Source organism: Cynoglossus semilaevis, chromosome 5, assembly GCF_000523025.1.
Source record: "Cynoglossus semilaevis isolate Cse_v1.0 chromosome 5, Cse_v1.0, whole genome shotgun sequence".
NCBI classification, from domain to species: Eukaryota; Metazoa; Chordata; class Actinopteri; order Pleuronectiformes; family Cynoglossidae; genus Cynoglossus; species Cynoglossus semilaevis.
In genome coordinates, this window is record NC_024311.1 from 30,469 (window position 1) to 45,718 (window position 15,250).

At 41.6% G+C, this 15,250-nt stretch overlaps 1 protein-coding gene across 1 annotated transcript in view; it reads left to right on the plus strand.

Moving 5' to 3' along the window:
• The window catches only part of ano1a (anoctamin 1, calcium activated chloride channel a), a 54,674-nt gene that overhangs the window by 17,281 nt on the left and 22,143 nt on the right, over window positions 1-15,250 (plus strand). Inside the window, exons 6-15 of the mRNA XM_008309854.3 lie at window positions 1,887-1,941; window positions 3,780-3,831; window positions 6,537-6,592; window positions 6,782-6,823; window positions 11,063-11,127; window positions 11,264-11,398; window positions 11,577-11,737; window positions 12,790-12,875; window positions 13,215-13,226; window position 13,495. Of these exons, the coding sequence (XP_008308076.1) occupies window positions 1,887-1,941; window positions 3,780-3,831; window positions 6,537-6,592; window positions 6,782-6,823; window positions 11,063-11,127; window positions 11,264-11,398; window positions 11,577-11,737; window positions 12,790-12,875; window positions 13,215-13,226; window position 13,495 (665 nt within the window). The remainder of the gene's footprint in view (window positions 1-1,886; window positions 1,942-3,779; window positions 3,832-6,536; window positions 6,593-6,781; window positions 6,824-11,062; window positions 11,128-11,263; window positions 11,399-11,576; window positions 11,738-12,789; window positions 12,876-13,214; window positions 13,227-13,494; window positions 13,496-15,250) is intronic.

Sequence of the window (15,250 nt, forward strand, 5' to 3'; positions counted from 1 at the left end):
ACTGTCGTTTAGCTTTCCTCACCTCCTTGCTAAACCTGTACTTTGACTCCTTGTACTTCTCTTTGTCCCAACTCCCGAATGCCTCTTCCTTGAGGGGCAGTTGTGGCTTAGTGGTTAAGGAAGCAAACTGGGGCCTGGAAGGCTTCAGGTTCGAGTCCACCAGCTGCCAAGTTACCACTCAGGTGCTCTGAGCATGGCACTGTCCCAACTCACTGCTCAAAGCTGCCCACTGATCACTTTGGTGATGGGTTAGAAGCAGGGGTCATATTTGGTTGTGTGCAGTGGTGTGCTGTGTCACAAAGACAAGTAGTTCACTTTCCTTCCTTCCTTCCTTCCTTAAGCCTCCTCTAAGTTTTGCTGTGAACCAGGGTTTGTCGTTGTTGCAACTCACTCTAGTTTGTGATGGTATACAGCTGTCCTCGTAGCAGCTAAGGTAGGATGTTACAGCCTCTGTGCACTTTTCCAGACTGTTGTGAGCTATCCTGAACACATCCCAGTCAGAACAGTCCAAGTTCCTTAATGGCTCTATTGCACTAATGCTTTGATGTCCTTACTACGGGTTTGCACCCTTTAAGTTTCTGCCTGTAGGTAGGAATCAGGTGGGCCATGGCGTAGTCCTAGTAGCCCAGTGCAGACTGAGGAACAGTGTGAACCAGTGTGTTCCCCTTTCTAATTGGCAATTAATAAACTGTATGTACTCTGGGAGCTCGTGAGTGAGATATTAAATAAGGAGCCCTGGTTTGTCCACTCCACCGACAGTATCTGGTTGGTGAGCGCCTGCCGTGCTTCCTGCGGCATGTAAACACCGCCCAGAAAGGAAGAAGAGAGTTTACAACTGATAATAACATTTTCCAGGTCACGGGAGCAGTGCTGTAGGATCACTGTTACACCAGCCACAGTTCACATAAAACAGATTTGCACACCTTTACTCGTGCTGGAGACTTCTGTGTTGCGGCCTTATGTTTTTAATACCTGCTGGTCGCTCTCCTAAGCGCTCTCCTGATGTCATGCTCATAGAGGTACAATAGATAACCCTTACCACACTTTAGCTGGACTCTATCGGAACCAGTGGAACCTCTGCCGGTGAAAATCTCATGACATCTCAACATCTCTCAAGACATTGAACTCCTCTGCTAGCTAAAGGATTAACAGCAGCCTATGAGTCCTGATCCCTGCCACATGTGTTTGTTGTCCTGATTGGTCTCCACTTAGTCACTGAAGTGTCATGTGTCAGCCTTCACATATGAAGCCACCTTGTATGGCACCATGTCATCGGAAAAATAAGCCCCTCATTCTAGGTAGTTCTTGTATTCATATGTTTTGCCTTGCAAACAGATCTATCGAATTATGGTTTCTGATTTGGGAAAACCATGGGAACAATATATTTTTTAAGCTTAGCAATGAAACCATTATAACTTCTGTAAACAATCTGACATTAACTCCAGAGCTCTTCTGGGACATGGCCCAGAAGAGCTGGGCCAACATCGTTCAGCATATCTTGCAGCATCATCTCCGATTGGGCAGAAGGGTGTGCTGTGGTAGGCCGTGGTCAGAACCCAAGTGGTGTTTAATAACTTTTAACAACACTATGATCACACATTAAGATGTGCATAAATGCAACATGACACAATACCACCTTGTGGTTGATTTGATTGCGTGTCATCTGTACTAGGACATTGTTTTTGACACTGAAGTAAAATAAAATGGATTTTTCTCCTTTAAGACCCTTACAAAAATCTAGGATTTGTCTCCTTTAAGACCCTTACAAAAATCTAATCATTTATATTGTATAAATTTTCCTGAAAACATCAAATTGCATGCAAAATGTTTAAAAATCCCATGTCATCCCATACTGAACTACAAATCTCTCATTTTGTTGTTAACAGATTCGATATGTCAGACAAGGACAATTTCTTTGACAGCAAGACAAGAAGCTCAATAGTAAGTATTTCTGTGGCTTATGAATAGAACGAACAACACGCTAGTCACATTTGTTTTGTTGTGCCTTTTGTTTATTTTTCTCTGCTAAGGGCTGAACAACCCTCGAGCACCTTGTGGAGCGTATAGAGCTGGTCCAGTGTTTCACAGCCAGGACGAAAACCGCATTGTTCCTCCTGAATCTGACTTCCAGCTATCAGCCAAATTCTCCTCTTCAGTTCTCTGGAATAGACTTTCCTGGGAGGCTAAGGAGTGTGATCCCCTAATCGTTGGAACACACCATCCGGCCCCGCTTTTTAAAAAGAGAAAAACAAGAGCTTCTTCTTCTTCTTTCTTTCGGCTTTGTCCCTTTTTTTTTCAGGGGTTGCCACAGCAGATCATTGATTTCCATCTCTCCCTGTTCTCTGCATCTTCTACTCTGACTCCAACTATCTGCATGTCCTCCCTCACTACATCCATATATCTCCTCTTTGGTCTTCCTCTCTTTCTCCTACCTGGTAGCTCCATCTCTAACATTCTTCTACCGATGTATCCACTGTCCCTCCTCTGCACATGTCCAAACCATCTCAATCTGGCTTCTCTAGTTTTTTCTCCAAACCTTCCTGTCTGTGTTGTCCCTCTAATGACCTCATTCATGATCCTGTCCATTCTTGTCACTCCTAAAGAGAATCTTAGCATCTTTAACTCTGTCACCTCCAGCTCCGCCTCCTGTCTTCTGCCTATGAGAAAAACAAGAGCGAGAATTAAATATAATGGCCTCTTTTGCAATACAGTGTTCCCTCTCTATATCACTGTTCTCCTTTCGTTCCCTCAGTACTTCGCAGATTTTTTTTTATCCTAATCTCGCGAGAGGTTCACTAAATCGTGGTATTTTACTGTAAATATTTTTTTTTAATTTCCAATATTTTCTTTATTTTTATGATTAAAAAAACCTTTTGTAACCTAAAAAAAATTAAACAGTAAAGATATAGCAAAAAATAAAGTAAAAGACATTGCTGGTAGCTTTGTTTACCTAGAGGAGATCGAACACAGCATGCATGGAGCATGCTCTTCTGTTTCCTTGTCTGTCTGCCACTCTGCACCGTTGCTCTATAGTGCGTTGCTGTGAAGTTTGGGCTCTTGTGTTTGGTGAAAGTTTACCCTAATTGAACGCCCTACGATGCCCCCTAAATGCTCTGCATCTTCTCAGGCTTCTGTTAAGCCCGAATGAAGACATTGACACAGATGACAGTTAACACCCTTTATTTTTCTTTACAATAATGTGCACTGTACCTGGCTTTCATATACGGTCCGTCTTCACCGGTATGCACGCCTCCGTTCACTCTCCTCTCCCCTTGGTCCCAGCTCCTACTAATATAAGTAGAGGCTTGATTACTCGAATGGCGCTCACCTGCATCCGGAGCTGCACCTGTATCACCACTCCTGTGCTCTTCCTCCTGCCGCTGAGCGCTAACCTCTGCCGCATCCAATCAAAGTGCATGTACATAGAATTTCAATTTAAAATTAGAATGTATTTTACATTGTTTTCCCTGGTCGTTTATTTAATTTATTTCGTAATATAAATCCAAGTCTTATATTCAGATTATAAAAGTCAACTGTGCATATAATTGTGTGGAAAAGGGTAATACAGTCTAGGGAGAGTTGATAACAGTGTGGGGGAGGTTTGTAAAGAGTAAATATATACGTAAATTATATAATAACTATCTCACCTCTACTTCGCGGACTTACTTTCCACGGTATGACCACTGAATGTAGTATGTAGATTTCTATTGATTGGAACAGCCTGTAGTTCAATTCTGGGCCTTCTATTTAAAAAAGCTTTTTATTTGTTGTTTTATTAGGTCTCTGGGATACTGAAGAGGACACGATGCACTTGGGCTAAGTACTCTCTAGGTAAGTGTGGGTATATTTCTTTTCACATCAAACATAACATACAATTACAAACATAAAAGTGAACACAATTAAGAATTTCCAAAATGGTGGCCAGTTCTCCAAATTTGATGTACAGTGATCCCTTGCTATAACGCGGTTTACTTTTCACGGTTTCGCTACTTCACGGATTTGCATCGTGCATTGTGTTCTGCATTCTGATTGGCTAAAAAGTCACTCCGCTTCTTCTCTACCTGTGCGCCAATAACGTTGCGGTTTAATATGTACACGTACGTAAAACAGCTTGCCAAATTGACATTACGTACGTGCAAATTCTCTTGCAATTTCGAGTTTATCAAACCCCATAATGTCGACAAAACGCTCTGGACCGGCAAAAGTACCTGCGGTAGGGACCAAAAGGCAGCGGAAGATGCTGTCTATCGGTGATAAAGTAAAACTATTGGACATGCTAAATGAAGGTAAAAGCTATGCGGCTGTAGGTCGGCATTATGGAAAGTCTTATATTCAGATTATACAAGTCTACTGTGCATATAATTGTGTGGAAAAGGGTAATACAGTCTAGGGAGAGTTGATAACAGTGTGGGGGAGGTTTGTAAAGAGTAAATATATACGTAAATTATATAATAACTATCTCACCTCTACTTCGCGGACTTACTTTCCACGGTATGACCACTGAATGTAGTATGTAGATTTCAGGTCTTTAATTTAAGACTTTTACATTTTATGATACAATGCTTAGAAATTGCTGTCCACAACAGAAAATGAGCATGTGGTCTGAAAGAAGAAAGAAGTACATCTCTTTTGTCTTGCTTGTTATACACAATATGCACTGCCATTACCAGATGCGTCAGTCAGACACCTAGTTTAATTGTATTTTTAAAACTTGATATAAGTATTGAGTACTGTTTTATAAAATATGAGATTAATTATATGAATTTCCAAAATGGTGGCTCTCCAGTTCTCCAAATTTGATGTATTGCTTATTTTCACATTGCTCTTAAGTCCTTAATTTAAGACTTTTACATTTTATGATACAATGCTTAGAAAATGCTGTCCACAACAGAAAATGAGCATGTGGTCTGAAAGAAGAAAGAAGTCTCTTTTGTCTTGCTGGCAGGGGAACAATTGGCCACATTTATCCACCACAGCTGTATTGTTATACACAATATGCACTGCCATTGTCAGATGTGTCAGTCAGACACCTAGATTAATTGTGTTTTTAAAACTTGATATGAGTATTGTTTTATAAAATATGAGATTAATTATAAAGACGAAAGACCAAGTGAACATTTTTCAAACATCGCCCGTAGCTACCAGAGACCCAAAATGAAAAGTTCACTTTTACAAGGTCTTTTTCCTTGAATGTTAGAAGGAAGGGATATTTTTTGTGATAATGGGTTTGACTGAAGTTGAGTATAACACAAGACTTCCACTGGACAAAGGTAATGTGTGAATGTTCCTTTAAACAAATGATTCAGCTTCCTAAAAATGACCAAATAAATTCTTTGACTTAATATGTAAGGTACATTGTCCTGTATAAACAAATCTTATTTGTAAAAAAAGCGTTGAAAGGGGTAACCCTGAAAGCTATCACAACATGGCTTGAACCATTTTGGGTTTTTTTGAAGGAATATAGCCCTGAAGTTCTTAGTAAGGACCACATCTTTGCAGCATCTCTCTCACAATATGTGATTTTTTTTTCTTGTAAAATTTACAACATTTATGTGTATAATCTGTATGTTTTTAGTGAATAGAGATTAGAAGGCGTTCCCTCCTGCTATGATTTATTTAATAATGACATCATCATCTCGAACCATTTTGGGTTTTTTTGAAGGAACATAGCCCTGAAGTTCTTAGTAAGGACCACATCTTTGCAGCATCTCTCTCCCAATTTGTGATTTTTTTTCTTGTAAAAAACATTTATGTGTATAATCTGTATGTTTTTAGTGAATAGACATTAGAAGGCGTTCCCTCCTGCTATGATTTATTTAATAATGACATCATCATTAGCGACTAGCTGGTGTTGATTTTAATTACGAGAGTGGACCTGACGTTGTACAACCCCTAAATAATGTACCTGTAAATGATGTCCATAGCGAGGTACATGCCACACCGTGGCTTTCCTGTACCGTTACATCCCTACTGTCTTTTACTTGACTGTTTTGACCTGGGTATCATCCTCATAAAACCTACATCGACATAATAGCTAGGGATGTCTGATATTAACTTTTTGCCAATATCCAATTTGCCAATGTTGTCCAAACCTAATTACAGATTCCAATTCCCTTTAACTTTTACTTCAAAACATTTTTTAAGTTGCATCATCTCGGCGTAACACAGGCATTGCGTTATCAGGTTGTTACTGGAGGAAAAAAACAAAAGTGATTCTTACAGATAATATTGGACTATTATTAGGGAGGGTTTCGTGCATGGACCTGTATACAAAATACTGTTGAAAAACTTTGAATAAACAGTCATCCAAGATCTAGGAATGGATTAATCCATTTTAACATTGATTCATATAGGTAAAATTGTTTCAGTTTTCGAACTTTTCCTGTTCATGAATGGCCTTCAAGAACAAATTACGTTGAAAAACCAAGGTTCTACTGTAAGATGTGACTAAGTGACTGTGACTGTAAGTGTGACTGTAAGTGTGACTGTATTCAAATATTAGTCATATTTATTTTACTAATTTTATCTTTTAACAGGAATATCAAGTCTACTAGCCAATGGGGTCTATACATCTGCTTTTCCATTGCATGATGTGAGTATATACATATACGATAATACTCCTTTGCCTGCAGACCTAAAATGACAAGATAACATACAGCTAATTCTGGGTTTTTTTGTATTATGTTCAAAGTTACATACAATAATATTGACATAATATTGTGACGTGACAAAGTGTGTGTGTATGTGTGTGTCTAAAAATGTTGCTGCACGTTTGTTTTAGGGAGACATTGATGGTGTAAATGGAGGACCAAATGACAGGAGGGTAAGAAAAAAAACAACAAAATAGCACATACACTGTAACTAATGTACATCACTGGTTGGGCTGTTGGGCTAAGAATGATTCTATCCAGCATACATCATGTGTAAAAACATTAATTATTTTACTACAACCAGATTATAAATATAGATACGCGTAGCATACGCTTTGGCCAGAGTGCAAAGCCTATTAGATGGAAATGTCAAAACGAGCAGGTTCTATATAAACATACAGACACAGACACCTAACCAATGACCAAAAGACAGACGTGAACTGCTGTTGATGAAAATGCTAAGATGTTTACTGCAGCTGTTGATGCTGTGACTGTTTCATCTTCTATTTCTGCGCAAATGTCTAGATCTACAACTCAGACTTATTTCCTACGTACAATCAGAGTGTCATGCTTGCTGCAGCGCAGCAATCAGGAGACCTGATCCACCTGTGCTCACCGGCTATCGCTGATGAGTGGGCAGCCTATTTAAGCTGCAGTCACACACTCTTCTCTGCCAAATCGTCTCGTATGCGCACGGAGGCTGCATGCTCTCGCTCCAGTTCAAGTTGTGGAGATTTCCCGCAGTATAAAACTTTGTGACTTCTGTCGTGACTTCTGTCCACGCTGAGTCTCAGCTGCTGTGTCTTCGAGATTCTTCTTGTCGTTTTGAGGAAAACAACCAGAATTTTTTCCAGGGGTATTAAGGAGGTCACTGTAAAGTATCCCTTATCCCCTGCCTCTAATGTCCTCTGCCTTTGAGTTGCTGGAAGGGGCTTCTATCTTCACAAGCTCTGATGGGAGGCGGACAAACAAAGCGTTTACAGGGTGAGTGGGGTACTTCATGATGCAAGAGGCCTGTTTCCTGCATCTGGCGGGCTTCTTCTCTGCCGCCGAGCCACACGATGATGCAGGAGGACAGGACCCTCCACCACACATCTGTAGAACGAAGTTAGGACTGAGCTCCCCAGTCCAGTGCGTTTCAGTCTCCTGAGGAAGTAGAGGCGCTGGTGTGCAGGAAGTGGTGGTTCTCCAGGTGAGGTCATCGGAGATGTGTACTCCCAGGTACCTGAAGCTGGAGACCACTTCCACCACTGTCCCTCCAATGTGCAGGGGGGGTGGTGTCTCCCCCTTCTGAAGTCCTCAGGACTGGACTCAGCTGTTCACATACACCTCAAGGACAAAACACACTCCTTTGAGGACAACAATGTTCACATTTTGTCCAGGGAAGACAGATAGTTTAAGAGACGGGTAAAAAAAAAAGCAATTTTTGTCAACCGGAAAAAAACGTCACTCAACAGAGAAAATTGGCTTAGACATAACATAACATCACCCACATACAAAGCACTCTTAAGAACAATACCCAAAAGATTTTCCTCAGTTTCACACAACAAAGAGGCAGGTGACCGAAACCTTTCTGATGAGGACCACAACGACCCATCAGACTCTTAACGACTGTTTACACTTTACCAGTTGACCCCAAAGCCCCACCCAACAGAGGGAGCTGAAGTAGCTTTATTCTTTCACACCCAGAGTATATATTGGCTGTACTCCCCACCACCAGTTACAACTGAAGAAGCCTCCTGGAAGAGAGATGAAACGTTTTCTTTTAGAAAATTCACGTCCAGTTGCCTAACTCTTCAACGTTGATGCAGAGGTTGTTTTCTGTACACCAACTCTCCAGATGTTCCACCTCCTGCCTGTGATGCGTCTGGCCACAACTGTATCGTCCGTGAACTTCACAATCAGACAGCTCGACACAGTGCTCAGCGTGACGGAGGAGGAGACGCCATGGATCCTCACAGACTGCGGCCTATTTTTGAGAAAATCCAGTACCCAGTTGCAGAGGGTGGAGCTCAGTGTGTTGAGTTTCTGTATCAGGGTCTGCGGTCTAATTGTGTCAAACGCTCATGTGAAGTCCACAAAGAGCAGGCGTACATAGGAGTGGGTGAGGGCTGTGTGAACTACAGAGGAGATGGCATCCTCTGTGGATCTAATGTTCCTGTATGCATACTAATGCGGGTCCTTAGTGACATCGATGGAGTCCTAAATGCGGATCATGACCAGTCTTTTGAAGCACTTCATGACTATCGGAGTGAGGGTTACTGGCCAATAGTCATTCAGGCCTGTCACTGTGGACGCTTTTGGGATAGGAATGATTGTTGTGGTCTTCGGACAAGTGGGGACTGTCACCTGTTGGAGGGAAGTATTGACTATGTCTGTCAGTACCTTCATCAGCTGGTGTCCGGAGCCCGTCAGCAGCCACCCGGGGATGTTGTCGGAACCAGCAGCTTTGCATGGGTTAATCCTCTGGAGCGACCTCCTCACATCTGCTGCGGTCACGCTGAGCGGCTCTTCTGCTGATGGAGGGGTGAGTGTTCGGATTGTCGAAGCGGGTGTAGAATCTGTTGAGCCAGGTTTCCGTCAGACAAAGCACTGCACAGTTCCTCATCTCACGATAAACACCCAGCCTCAGTCAGAACAGGTCCATCTTGTTCTCCAGTGAGCGGACATTAGACAGGAACAGAGACGGGATCAGTGGTCTCCTGTTAGCCTTTAGCCTAGCCAGCAGTCCCCCCATTTGCCCCTCTTCTGCTTCCGCGCACACCGCTACACCAGCCCAGTGTCCTCAAGAGCTACAGTCTGCCCAGCAAGGCCCTGAGTCCGAGTCTGATGGTCGCGGTTGTTGTTGTTGTTGAGCTCGTTGAGCCCATGGCCGAACCATCCCTTATATTTAAAAGTTCGGTTCGGCTGTACCTTAAACTCTTGTTCACACAAGCAAAATGGCAAGAGTTGGCCTCGGGAAAAAGCACTCGATTCCGGGAGCCCAAGAAGCCGTTGCACTCCTGCGTGCTGCCATTTTGACCAAACAGCCCTTAGCAAAGGGACCCGAACCCATGCTCCTGGAGCATCCCCTACAGAATACCACGAGGGACACGGTCGAAAGCTTTCTCCAGATCCATAAAACACGTGAACTGTTTGGAAAAACCCTCATGAACCTTCGAGCAAGGATGGTACAGAGCTGGCCACAGCTTCGGACAGCCTCTTACAGCGGTAGCTAACAATAGAAGAGGAGAATGTGTTCCGCTTGGACTCAATGTCTATAACCTCCCTTGGGACCTGGTCAAAGCTCCCCTGGAGGTGGGAGTTGAAGGCCTCCCTTACAAGGAGATTCCACTAGACATTCCCAATAGACCCTCACGATACGCTTGGGTCTGCCAGGTCTGTCCAGCTTTACCCCTTGCAAGCGGATCCAATTCACCACCAGGTGATCAGTTGACAGCCAGGCCCCTCTCTTCACTCAAGTATCCAAGACATACCGCCAGAGGTCAAATGACACGACTACAAAGTCGATCATTGACCTCCGGCCTAGGGTGTCCTGGTGCCCTGGTGCACTGATGGGCACCCTTATGCTTGAACATGGTGTTTCTTATGGACAAACTGTGACTAGTGCAGAAGTCCAATAGCAAAGCACTTCTGTGTACATTTTCTATAAGATCTCTCATTTTTGGTGAATACAGGTGAATACGATTATTACTGTTACAGTTACTGTTACATCCCTTTATCTTTTTAGATAACCTAAAATATTTCAATATCGTCATTAGCAACATCCATCGCATTATAGTCGACTTAAAAAAAGGTAAAGTCATGCAACCTCAGCTTGATGAAAAGAAAAATAGAAAGTTAAATATATTTGTCATTGTGACATGTCACACCACTGCACACACAATGAAATATGGCCTCTGCTTTTAACCCATCACCAAAGTGAGCAGGGTTCAGCTTTAAGCGTCTGGGGAGCAGTGTGTAGGGATGGTGCCATGCTCAGGGCAACTCAGTGGCAACTTGGCAGCTGGTGGACTTGGACCTGAAACCTATAGTCTAAGGGTACAATCACTCACCTACTTAACACTTCCTTTTTTATTTTGCAAATTATCCTGTGTTTGGTAGATTTTGCTATATTTAAATTTGTTATTTTACTATAGACAACAGGTTACAAATACTTGGTGAATGACCAAGAGTACCACAGAGTTGTTCTAGAGGTCAAAGAAGGTACCCTGCTAAACGAAGCCTTACAGCCACCTATAGTCGTCTTAAGAGGAATTGAAAAATCTTTGTGTTTTTTTAGCTGAAAAACATGGTTAGCAACTGGTTTGAAAAGCTGCATTACATTAATTTTCTGATATATCAACAATGGTCTGTATAGTTTTGAATATACAATCTCAAAAAGGCAGTAATGTTTTTGCTCTTTTTTTTAGCTGTTATATGAGGAATGGGCCAGCTACAGTGTCTTCTACAAGTACCAACCAATTGCGCTCATCAGGTCAAGTCAACATGATTGCTTTTTGTACCAAGCACCAGTTATTTTACTGTTTTATGTATCCTTTGCAGTTCTTAAGCTACAGTCTTGTGTGACACATGACATGTTTACCACACATTTTTTATTTTCCCCTCCACAGAAAATATTATGGGGAAAAGGTTGGGCTGTATTTTGCCTGGTTGGGTGTATACACACAGATGCTAATTCCTGCAGCCATTGTTGGTGTCATTGTATTTCTCTACGGCTGTGCAACTGTTGACGACAACATTCCCAGGTATAATTTTGCAAAAAAATATACCTTGCATAAAACAAGGGTTTTGAACTGGCATCAGTAGGATTGTAATGGTTCATGTGGCTTCATGTTCATAGTTGCCTTGCTTACTTACTTAGCTTACTTTATGCCAGTTACTATACACACTGGCAAAAATAATATTTTTATCCATTGTTTTCAGTATGGAGATTTGCGACCCAAGGAACAACATCACCATGTGCCCATTGTGTGATCGTGTCTGTGGCTACTGGAAGTTGGCGACTGCATGTGGAACAGCTCGTGCAAGCCACCTGTTTGACAACCCTGCAACTGTCTTTTTTTCTGTCTTTATGTCTCTTTGGGGTAAGATTCAGAGGAAGTGTTGGTCAAATTTCACTTCTCATATAAAACAAACAATAACTGTGGGCTATCCCTTTGTGACAGCACCATCTCATAGTCATACAATGTTATTTCAATGAAAAGACGGATTTAGTGGAAAACATAATCAAAAACATAAAATTGCCCAAAAGAAGGGGATCACTCCAGTCACGGAGTAGTGTCATAATGTTGACTTTGTTTATTTTGTTTGTTTATTTATATTTATGGTTGCTGTGTTTAGTTATTTGATTTGATTCAAATGTTTAACAATATTAACTGTGTATTTAAGTGGCGCTTTGGCCCAGAGGCAATGTCTCTGTCATTGGTGTGGAACCCCAGGGTTCACCTCCTGGGCAAGTTCGAATCCCAGTTAGGGTGGTTAATACTTTCCAGTGGACTCACCACCCGCAGGGAGGTTTAGGGAGGTTGGTACGGTGCAATGTGATTTGGGGGGTGACTGCTGCCCCCGCGACCCAGTAACGGATAATGAGATAAAAATGGATGGATGGATGGATGGATGGATGGATGGATGGATGGATGGATGGATGGATGGATGGATGGATGGATGGATGTTTTTTACTAAACTATTTTTTACTAAACTACAATGCATAACAGCTAGGCTTTTATGAAAACACAGAATGAAGAATAGCTTACCAACACAAAGACCATTTATAATTGCTAAATTAGGCTGAAATATAAGATGCAAACTGTATGCTGGAGCAGAAAAGAACGTATTGGATTTATGTCGGTAATACCGGATACTCCAAAGTGTAGTATCAGTATTGGACATGAATAACTAAAAAAAGCCATTCCTAATACTATTCTATTTTAATTTATTCTATTCTGCTGTTGATAGGTCTAAAGCAGCTTCACAGTGAGCTGTCAGGCTAACCACACAATTTTGTTCTGCATGTGTAAGACAAGAAAGCCTATTCTACATTATACCTCCAACTTAAGTATCTGGGTTTTTTTTAAATTGTTTTTGCAAATTTCATTTGACGTAGTGACCAATTTTCTTTGTATGCTTTCTTATGTAGCTGTTCTCTTCATGGAGCACTGGAAAAGACGACAGGTACGGCTTAACTACATGTGGGGCATGACAGACATTGGCGAGGAAGAAGAGGTAAGATGCCACAGATGCTCGAAGCCATGCTTGAAGCTCTGTTCAGTCCTTCTTAGGTAGAATTTGTAGGTATTCAGCAAGTCATAGTTAAAAAAGAATCAAAGTACAGAAGTTAACATGTCTCACGCTTCACTTGCCTCCTTGTGCATGCTTGGTGACATGATATAACGTATCATCGCGTTTGTTAACATGCCCACACCTTTCACTTGTGTAGAAAATCAGTCCTGATGTGATAATGTTTTGTTGTTTATCAATTGTAATGTAAAGTAAACATTTTTATGTTTGTTGACACTGATCACTGATGTTTGTTTTATTTGTCTGATTTTGTGTGTTTTGCAGGAAGAACACAAGGTTTGGACCCATCTTCTTTTATATTTTTAACCTATGTTCTTAGGCTTTGGGGATTTTGTAGCCTGAAATTTAACATTTTCTCTGTAACTAACAACTAACCCAAGATGTGTCACACTTCTTCCTCTATATTTGTATTTTTTCCCCACTAACTTTCATCCTGATCCTTGCCCTACTGTTGGCATCTCAATGCAAAAATGTACTTTACAAGAGATTTTTAACATTTGTGCTCTGTCTTTTTTTCTTTTAATTACATTACAGGTTGGGATAGGGTCCTCAAACCCACGCCTATAGAAAATCTTATAATATCAGACCATATTCAGTCAGTGTTAAGAATAAATTATGACTTATGGTGACAGGCAGAATGTCAAAGAAGACTTTTTCTAGTGTGTACAGTTTCACTCACTTATAGTACCACTGCCCCTTGACTATATTGAAACTAGTCTTTACAAAGATAAGGCTAGAATTATTTCCGACTACATAAAGTAGGAGTGTGTCCCTGATCAGAAATCAAAGATAATAATGTTTTTAACTCTCCAACGAAATAGTTCTTTTCAACCAACATATTGGAGGTGATAGTAGAGGAAGTTTACCTAGAATCATAAAAACACCGTACGTCATGGTAAACGGTCCATTGTGCCAATAGGTGGTATTGCCATGAGATTTATCTTGATGTTGATAGTGGAGTGTGACTTCACAGCCATTGGAAGGGTGTACATTTTGGGATACATCATCGGCAGTGTATCTATGAATCACTGGGTGTTTCAATGTTTCAATACTACACACCCTCATCAAAAGCGGCGAGCTACAGGATGATCAAGCCTGAGCTTGTGTCCCATGCCCAAACATGACTGATGCCTGGTGTTTATGGTACGCAGCTCATTGAACTATGCAAGGTGTTGCATCCCCTGACTTAAGGCTAGAGCTGAACGCATATCCTGTTAACTTACCTGTGGTCTCAAGTGGGAGGTGGTGTGGGTGGGGATATGTGATTAGGTCCTTGTGTTTTCTGGGCCAAGTAGGAAACCCTTAACCCATAGCTTAACCCATAACCACTGGCTGCTTCTTTTGGCTGCTTCTGAGACTGATTTAATTGTCTGTCGCAGAGCCTGTCCACGGATACCAAGATCTTTTAGAATCCTGATGGTGGAACAAACCACAATACCTCTGCATCCCACTTCAACTGGATAGACCTTCGCCTTCCATCCTAGGTGTTGCACGACTGCTGCTAGTTCTGTGTGGTGCAATTTCTTTCACTCATAGGCCTCTTTGGCTCCCACGGGGGGTTGTGAGCTCTATGAAGTTGACAGACATTATTAAGTCTGGTCTATGGGTGGTGGCTGCTATCTCTGGTGGGAAAATTAGTTGTTGGTTGATATTGACTAGCCCCTTCTAATCCCGCACCATAGCTAGGTGTTCAGCATCTGGTATGGTATGGGGATAGTTGGGCTTTTCTGTCCTTCTCAAATTAATGTTGGTGCTTTGATGCGGTTGGGTGCTCTCAGGGGCAAGAAATTGGTTGCATTTTTTTTTACTCTCAAGTTTTGCCTCCAGGTGTAGCGGCCTTGTGTGAGGCTGGTCTTAAAACTGGTTAGGATGTGTTTAAGAGTCACAGGAGTTGGGCAAAGGGCACAAGTTGGGTCGTTGCCGTACCACACATAGAGGTTTTTTGAAGATGGGAGCACATCGTAGGTTGCTCTGATGATGATTTAGTTGACTGTTTTGTTTCACTTAATGCGCCTTATGTGTGAAAATAGACCAGTTCATTGATATTGTTATTAATAATTCATGACCCACATGTGTTGCAGACAGATTACAAATATCTTCACTTAACTACTATCATTATCATTATTACAGCGGGAGAATTTTATTCACCCTCATGCTATTTGTGATTCATGCCATTGCGGTTTAATTTAGAAATGAGGTTCAAGGGTAGACTTGTTTATGCCTTTTAGGACAAACTTGGACAATTAATATTTCCAGTCCTGTCACTTTTGAAAATCAAATGCAGTTTTGGCAATTTTGGC